This window comes from Epinephelus lanceolatus, chromosome 14 (genome assembly GCF_041903045.1).
Source record: "Epinephelus lanceolatus isolate andai-2023 chromosome 14, ASM4190304v1, whole genome shotgun sequence".
NCBI classification, from domain to species: domain Eukaryota; kingdom Metazoa; phylum Chordata; class Actinopteri; order Perciformes; family Serranidae; genus Epinephelus; species Epinephelus lanceolatus.
Window position 1 is genome coordinate 40835778 of NC_135747.1, and position 9384 is coordinate 40845161.

The 9384-nt window shown below is 44.3% G+C and overlaps 1 protein-coding gene across 1 annotated transcript in view; it reads right to left on the reverse strand.

Annotated features, from left to right (window-relative positions):
- mao (monoamine oxidase) overlaps nt 1–9074 on the reverse strand; it is a 50308-nt gene extending 41234 nt beyond the window's left edge. The window contains exon 1 of the mRNA XM_033617053.2: nt 8937–9074. Within this exon, the coding sequence (XP_033472944.1) occupies nt 8937–8991 (55 nt within the window). The 5' untranslated portion in view covers nt 8992–9074. The remainder of the gene's footprint in view (nt 1–8936) is intronic.
- Between the last annotated feature and the right edge of the window lie 310 nt (nt 9075–9384).

Sequence of the window (9384 nt, forward strand, 5' to 3'; positions counted from 1 at the left end):
TGAAGATGAGTTTACATATCACCTTGGGTTCGTCCTTCACCTTCTCAAAATGATCCCACACTTTGGATTTCCTGCCCGACATGTTATTAACCAGCCTGTGGAATAACTGCAGGTACCAGCCCTGGAAATTAACCTGACTCCTGTCTGACTGCTGAGCGTGTCTGTCCTTTCAAAGTAAATTCACACATGGTCCAGTCACATAGGTTTGGATTTATTTTGACTTTTCTGTGACTAAGCGGCCAGTGAGATCTTGCCGACTAATGACCTTTCTGGTCGACTAACGTTTGGTCGACTATGAGGGGGTAGCCCTAGAGTTTGCCATCGCTATCTTATTTTTTTGTAGCAATAACTGACCATATTTGGATGAGAGGGTGGCGCTCGGGAGCATCTCTACATCTCTCTCCTGATTGACAGGTTGTTGTAGTAGCAACTTTTCAATCTCAAGGTAGCCACACCATAAAGCATCCCTGTGTTAGGGTGTGTTTTTCCCCTAAATGAGGCCGTAATTTACTAAATGAACACCATGCTGTTTTGAAGACGACTTGAAACTAACGACTGAGACTAGTCTGAGACATCAGGAATTTTTTTCTGCACTTCTCAGATCTGGACATAACCCCTTAAGAAAAGCTAACAAATATAACAAGAGCAATGCTGTCACAGTGTGCAAGCATTCCCAAGTGCCAATTTTTCAGGGCATGACGGCTGCATCCTGAGATAAACAAAGTTCAACTTTTACAAATTCAGACCACGCCCCTTGAAAGTTGCCACAGAGAAGGCACAAGAGAAGCACCTAACGCCCGACCTCACATTTTGCTGGCATGAAAAGATACAGCCTGTGTCCCGGCGTTCAGACTGATAAATCTCAGGACGGCTCCTACTTTGAAGGGTATCTCCATCATCAGCTGCTTTAATGCTACCATTTACCTTCATGTAAATACTGAACACAGCTCACGGAGAGACAATGTGATAACAGCTGAAAAATAATTCAGCCTGAAAAGGAAAATGGGAACATTTCCCACAAGGAGACGGGGACTTTGTGTTGTGCAAACATCCATCAGCTACTTTTTCTTTTCCACAATCAGTGTCATCATTTATAAGATTAACACAGCTGAGATTACAGCTGCACAGTTCTCATGGCTTTACCTGCCACACAAACACAAGGCAAACACAGAGGCGCAGGCACGCAGAGAATTACAAATGGAAACACACATGAGCTGCCCATGTAATGATTATATCTGGCGGCTCAGCCAACAGGTTGTCTTGTTTGCACAGCTGGACGGAGAAAGTGGAGTTCTACGATTGCAGACGTGTTGAGAGTAATTAGAGGGGCTGTCAGAGAGGGTTCACGCTGCCTCACGACACGATGTGACACGGGTTCAGCTTAACTTAAAGACTAATAGTATACTGTGCAGACTCAACAGGTGCGCCTGAGTGTCCTGGAAGGGCAGTACGGGACTGAGAGACGAGCACAGTGTTACTTCATAAGACTGAAGCAGCTTTTGTGACTTTCACTGAGAAAGAAAACGGAAAAAGGGTCAAGTTATGATTCAAGAGAGACGGTCATCTTTTCTGTGGAGCTCACCTCTCACGAACATTACAAGTTTGTGCATGTGCTGGCACTAATAACCTTCAACTAGGAGAAACAAACACACAGTACACACACAGTACAAACGTGTTTGAACCTGTGACTGTTCAAAATACACTTTGCACTGGCGTTGTTTTCGTGTTGCTAGCACACGTTTTACATGTTTTACACATTTCATGTAATTCTGTGAGACTGTGTTGAACTCTTTTAGACTCTTTTAGCTCTGTTTTTGGTCGCCACCGTTTCCTGAGGGAAATATCTGTCTGTTAGCTGCTAAATGCTCCACTGTGTTCACCAGATAGTCTCTAACTGTGTCTGTCTGCTGTTTGCTGCTGAGCGGGTAATTTACAGCAGCTTTTTCTCTGAATATAACTGCCTGCTGCGTCCGAAAACGATGCTATGAGAGGTGTGAGAGGAAACAAGAACTAGCACTGTCCATTTTAAGGTTGTTGAAGCGTCCTTGTGAATATTTGAAGCTCAACTTTGGTAGGACTTAGCGCTGCTGCGTGTGTGTGAGACAGAGAGGGATAGACAGAGGGAAGAGAAGGTGGAAGGTGGACTATTACAAGCAATATTTATGTAAGTTATTAATAACTTAAGCACCACAAGTCGGGCCTCACTAGATGCAAAGCAAGTGTTTCATTACAGTTGCCAGCCACAGGTAACAGTCAACATTTTGTCTCACCTGTTCCTTTTCCTTCTGGGACAGCTAATTTAACTGCTTGAAACAAGGGTCTATAACTGAGCTGAGGACACTGGCCTCCTTCCTGACTGATTACAAGTGAAAAAACAAACCAAAATGGAGCGTTCGAATACTGACACTCGAGTACCATAACAGTAACGCTATGAACTCAACTGAAACTCACTCTAAAGCTCCATTAGCCGAAAGAAGCTGCAGGTTCAGCTCATCATTCTCTGTCAGAAATAAGACAGAGATGTCTGTATGGACCGGCCAACATGTGCTCACAAGAACACGTAAACCAAACAACTATCCCAACTCATCCATCTGAGAGATAAACCTAAACACAGACATACAAATGTATTTATACAGCACTTGTTAAACCACAGTTACAAAGTGCTTCACCTTTAGAGAGAATACACACATTCAAATTCAGACATCCCTCAGGTCAAACCTGCCTCCATACACTCTGAATAAATAAAGTTTACTGTGCAGCACACAGCAGCAGAGCAGGGTGCACCTCGTAGCTCCTGTGCCAACTGTTTACTATGTACGTCTTGACAAACCTCATCATGAGCCGAAGCATCAGGATGTATAACTGAGCTACTTCCAAGCGCTGATGAGCGTAAACTACTCTACAGAAAAGCACATGTTTTCTCAAATTCACTGCACTTACACAACTTCCTGTGTCTGTGTGTGCACTTAAAGTTTTTCTGTGCAATGAAGGAATTGATTTGCAACATTAGCAGTGCACTCATTTTGGTTTCACCTCTGAACAAAGAGGTAGCTAATCTGGCAAAACAGATGTCTTGTTTACAACCTGTGTGATCATCTGATTGCTCAGGTTACAGGTTAATCGCCCCATTAGACCTACATTTAATGATGTCGTTGTGTTTAATGATGCAGCATGAGAGCAATATTATTACAACTGAGAGCAAGAAATGCAAAAACAAAACCACAATTGTTTGAATAGTATTTTTCCTTCAAGCATTAGGGGACGGGATTCAAGAACTGGTTCTCGATTGCGAGATCCATCAGGATGTGTCAGAGCTTATCAGTTCCTTTTATCCAAGGTGGCAGCGCAAAACAATGACGTCAAAGTCATGCATCTACACTGCTGGAAACTTGAAGAAGGAGTCATGGTGGAGAGGAAGAACCGGTGCAAACCGTGGCTTCATTTCATGACCAAACATGACAACATGAGCAACACGTAAACGAGTGCAGAAACAACAACAATACGTTAAATTATAATAATTCCAGGAGTGCCATGTGTCTGACACTTTATGGAAGAGTGCCACTGCCTCTTAATCGAGCAGCACATCTGTAAATATCCTGTTGTAATAACATTTGTGCCAAGCAGGCAAGCTGAGCACATTTTTCTGTGACTAGGATGAAAGCAAATGCTATGCAAATGTTCTCTTATTTCACCATCTTAGGTGATGATGGACAGACTGTTGCTGCAGCGAGCTGTCAGGCTACAACCAGCTGGACTTGGCCGTCAGCTCCCTCCTTCATGCTCGCTGCTCAGGGAAGGAAAATGAGCACAGAAACAGAGTTGGCTCACGTTTTCTTATCAATTCTTATCTACGTTAAACACAGCCAAGGCATACATGATTTCAACACGTCACTCACTGCCGTAACAACAGCCACACCCCCTTTTGGGTGAAAGTTTTGAACTCCCCGGGAGAGACGCTAGTCGCGGCTAGGAGTTCATAATGCCGAAAAGTTGCTGCGTTGTTCGCTGCACAGCAAACAATAAAAAAACAAAACAGAATTGCAACAAACGGCAGGGTAAAGCTGTGGGATCCAGCCAGTCACCACACCTAACTTTATCACAGGTTAGTTGGCTAACGTTAGCTAGCTAGCTAAAGTCAGTTGATCTCAACAATAACATGAGATGTTCAAAGCCAAGAAGTTGATTCCAATGAATGTTAAGGAATGAATCGACAGGACATGAATTGAATGAATGAATTGACAGGGTCATTCGTCCACACAGAGGCTGGCAGCTGTAAAGGACACACACCTCCTATCATGTTCACTTTCTCGTCGTACCGAAGGCGATCAGCACCTCTTAAACTCTCTCCATAGCATGTAGCAGCATTTAAGAGGACTGTCTGAACAGACCGAGGGTCTAGGTACCATGTCTGAAGGGTTACTGTTGGTTCCAAAGGTACTGTACTGAAAGTGTTTGGTGCGTTAAAAGAATTTTCCGTCAAAATGTCAGAAGTATTTAAAGGCTTTACAGACCACCACTGTCTACAACACTGCCTCCATTTAAAGGTGCATCATTATGACCTCCTCCACTGCACTTTGTTTGATGTTTTGACTCTACCCTCAAGCGCCACCTACTGACTGTATCTATGCCAACACTAAGGACATATGGAAGTATGTGTGTAGTGACATTTACAACAATTGAACTGAACAGATTGATTTCCATATAAAGGGAGTGTAAATGAGCCCTGAGCTATTTTCAGCAACTTCTACAAGCAAACACATTTTGAATAAACGTTTTGCAGAGTCAAATTACCCCTGTGTGTTTATGGGAGAGAGTTATAGAGCAGGTGCGCACACACACACACACACACACACACTGTGCCTATATCATATGTCCTTCCCAAAGATCAAAACAAACCTTGTCTACTCGTAATACGTTCAGTTCACAAATGTAATTTGGCGCTGCAGACATAGAAAATGTCCTCAGGAGAGCTGACCCGTAATTTCTATTAAGCATGTTGTAATTTTATAGTCGTTTAACTTCATGGCGGACTTCTCCTGGTGAAGGTCTGTGCAGACGAGGAATCCAGCAGAGTTTATAGGCCCACAGTCCAGCAAGTGCAGCCAAGTTCTCTAAATCATCTACTACACAGTTTATTGGGGATAACTGCGTCGGATTGCACGGCGAGGTTGAGTCAGGTCAGGAGCAAAACATCCCTGTCAACCTCTTACTTTTCTACTCTGTGTTTCAACACTTTCATCCTTGTTCCAGTTCACTTCAAGTTCCCTTTTTCCTCTGTGCAAACACTCATTTCTCTTTCTCCCTTCCCCAGTTCTCAGATGTATCATTCTGCCTCCTTCCTCCTTTCTTAGTATCCCAGTCTGATTTCCCACATTCACAGCTGCCGAGACCAAACAGTCAGAAGTGGTTTCCTCTGTTCTCTTCCCCATTATTTCTGTTTTCTGCTCCCTCCCTTGTCTCTCCTCTCCCTTCCACCTCCTCCCCTGTCTTCCTCGGCATCCTCTCTGCTGCTGGTTTGATAACAGGCTGTCACAAGTGTTGAATGTTTTCTCAGAAAGTGCTGGCTGCCCCTCGAGGGCCACGGTCCTGCCGGTGGGCGGCTGGCAGGCAGGAAAATGACAATTGCATTTGCAGGCAAATGGAGGAGCACACATCTCAGCAGAGAGGGTGATACAGACAGCAGCGAGGGGGGGAAGCAGTTCTGCCTCTCCCCCGTGTTTCATCCGTCCTTTGATTGGACAGTGATTGTTATATGTGGACCTCATTGCAAGCCAGTAAAGGGCAGCAGTATAAACAAATGCTGTAATTACAAGACCCTAATGTGACACAGGAGGAAGAAAGGCAGGGCCAAAGAAAGCCAGCAGGGGGCTGAGCGCCAATTTTATCAAATTAACTTGTTTCTGTAGCATTTGTTTTTCCTGTTTGACTGGTATTTGAACTGACACTGACCTAAATTCTTCACCGTCTGACAGAGCGACGGACGTGCAGGCAGGCAAGCAGTAGATTGGCCTGTCGGTCTAACAGAAAGAGGACTGTGGTTCGGCAGGAGGAACAGAAAGGAGAACACAAATTCAGACACTGGCGAGCAAAACAGCATCAGTTAACACAGGATGCTGACGGCTTTAAAGGTCCAGTGTGCAGGATTTATGGGGATGTATCAGCAGAAATGGAATGTAATAGAATAAGTGTGTTTTCTTTAGCGTATAATCACCTGAAAATAAGAATCGTCATGTTTCGTTACCTTAGAACGAGCCGTCTACATAGGGGGCAGGTCTTTGTCTACAGAGATCACCATGTTGCATCACTATGTTTCTACAGTAGCCCAGAACGGACAAACCAAGCACTGGCTCTAGATAGGGACATTCATGTTTTCATATCAGCCATTTTAGTTAGAAGCCCCTCCACAGCGAGCAGATTTTTTTTATTGGTTTTAATCACATGGTCCATTTGTTTTAGAGAGGAGGAGGCCTCTGTGGGTAGAAACCTCCTGAACGAATAAAGCGAGCACACATAGCAAGCACGAGGCGAGTGGCCCGTCTCCAACATGCCAAACAGCATTGGAGAAAATACTGACTTGTATCGTGAAACTGCTTCATTCAGCATTTTTAAATGCTTTAATCACCTGGTCTGTTTGTTTTGCAGAGGAAGAGACCTCTGTGGATAATTCAGCGCCTGGAAAAATTGAACGATTAGATTTTAAGTTGCATGCACTGCTTTATTCAGTGTTTTTACTTGTGTAAATCACAGGGTCGGTCTGTTTTGGACAGGAAGAGACCTTTGTGGACAATTCAGCTCACGGTAAAAACCTCCTACAGTAAATGATCATAAGCAGACATAGCAGGCGCTGGGAGAGGCACCTGTTTGTGATGTAATAAACAGCTTTGGAGAAAAACTGATTTATAACGCGAGCTGCTTTATTCAGTACGTCTTACTGGTTGTAATCACCACGTTTTGTTTGTTTTGAAGACGAAGAAACCTCTGCGGATAATTCAGCTTCCAGTACAACATAATATAAGGAGCTGCAAAGTCCCTATCGGGCAGATGGGAGCAGAGATGGATGTGTCCGAGAAACCACGGACTTTCACCCAGGAGCCCGCTGTTTGCTTCCTGTATAAATGTTGAGCCAAAGCAAGATGTTTTTTTCTAAACCAAACCTAACTATAGGCTTTTGTTGATGCTCTGGCGTAGCAGCATCCTTGAACGTCATCAGCAGACGCAGACGGATCACTCACGCGTAGTATAAAGACATGAAAAAGCGGTGATATGTGATGACCTGAGATGAGAACGTGTTGGATTAGCAGGTGCTGGCCGAGCGGCCTGTTCCCTACATGCCAAACAGCATTGGAGAAACACTGATTTGTAACATGAAACTACTTTATGCAGTGTTTTTATTAGATTCAATCACTGAGTCTGTTTGTTTTAGAGAGGAGGAGACCTCATAATAATTCGGCTCCAGGTTAAAACCTCCTCAACATTGAACACTGAAGGAATTCTAACTGGGAGAAGTTTCAGCTGCAATGCTGACTGCTAGACGCCACTTAATCTCTCTAAATCTTATACACTGCTCCTTTAAATCCTCCAGCTGCACTTTGACCCTGAAAGACTGACTGCTCACCTGCACGAGTGTCACAGTAACTTAAGACGGTTTAAACGGTGTGAAGCTGCAGAAACAACAAGATCAACTGCAAAACTGTGACCCAACTCACAGATACTCTGCTCCACATCCCCAACAACTTGACACAATTACTCTGCTCCAACCACAGAACAACAGATTGGTTTTATCAACAAGGAATCCAGTTTGTATTTTCCTTTTTTCTAAGTCTCACAAGACAAACATGGGACAGACAGAGACTAAATGCAGCACGGGGACAAAACAAAAACATGAAACTGAAGGATAATTGCATGCTGAAGAAGGCAAATGCATTTCTGTTAATGAAAACTGAGCAACAGGAACAATCTAATTAATTTGACTGCCTGAACCTTCTTGTACTTTTCAGACTCATGAGATCTGTGATGAGACGTCAATTAATGCAACAGTGACCTACAAACTACAGCGACAATCTGCTTGGGAATATTATCATTCCAGGAACTACACACACCCCCTCTGCTCAGGAAATCAAGTATTACTTTGTGTGTTTTCAAAGGAAGCTGCTGAAAACACACATTGCCCTCTGTGGCAGGGACTTCCTCTCTTTCCCCTGGTGTTCTGATAGTGTTGTGTTTAGGGAGGAATGCAACCAACTTACTGAGGAGATTGTGATTAACATGCAATGTTACATTAAATGTTTGGAAGTGGAGGCCAAACTGTATCAGCTGCAATGTTTGCACCCCTTACATCCCCAAAATCAGCTGCTGCTAGTAGAACAAATGATGCTGAAGCAGATGCAATTCACGTGCAAGCTGCTGGACAGATCCTCAGCATCACATCTCGTCTCTGATTGGCTCCCAGGCCAAATAAAAACAAGTATGGAGCATGTTTGAAATGAAACACGTAAAGTCATGTCAGCCTGACAGACAGCAATCATTTAAGAGACATGCCCCCCTCCCCCTCCTCCTCCTCCTCCTCCTCCTCTTATGCAATACAAAGTATGCTGGTGCTGATTAGCTGTTACTTAACAGGCTGCTGCGGTGATACAGCGGTGCACAGGGGGAGAGGAAGCCTCACGGAAGAGACGGAGAAAATGGATGGCAAGAAGAGAAACACGCATTGTGCCAAAATAAAAGTCTCTATTATTGTCATATGAGCAGAGATCCAGCTCCCGGCAGCGGCTGCTCCCACTTCTTGGCACCAACACACGAGTAGCTTTGTGCAACAGTTGTCTGGTCACCTTATACAACGCGCAGCTACAGGAGGTGCTTTGGATTCATAATCAATTCATCCACTTAGTCTCCATCCGTGTGCAGAGGGAAATAAAGTTCACTGGTGTCACACCTACCTGATATTCCTCCGCCGACCACTATCACATCGTAGGTGTTGCTGGGTGCAGTCATGGTGCTGTCTGGTCTGTCTCTCCCCGCTCTCCCGTGTCCGCTCGCCGCTGAACGCAAAGCGCACAGAAGAGCGCATCTGTATTAAAAGCGCCGGGCAGGCCCACTCCCTCCTGGCTCCGCCCACAGATAGTAGAGCAGCACTCTGCCGTATGGACAGGGAGGATTACAGGGACGTGTCAGAGACCTGTAGGGACATTACTTGTCACCTATATGCAGTGGTGGAAGTAAAACCGTGGAAATACTCCACTACAAGTAAAAGTGCTGCATTCAAATCCTTATTTAAGTAAAGGTAAGTATTAGAAAAATGATTTCAAATTAAAGTGAAATGTCCCCTAACCTTTTTTCTCTCATAACTTAAGACCCAGACATTCAGGAGGTTTTTACCAGGAGCTG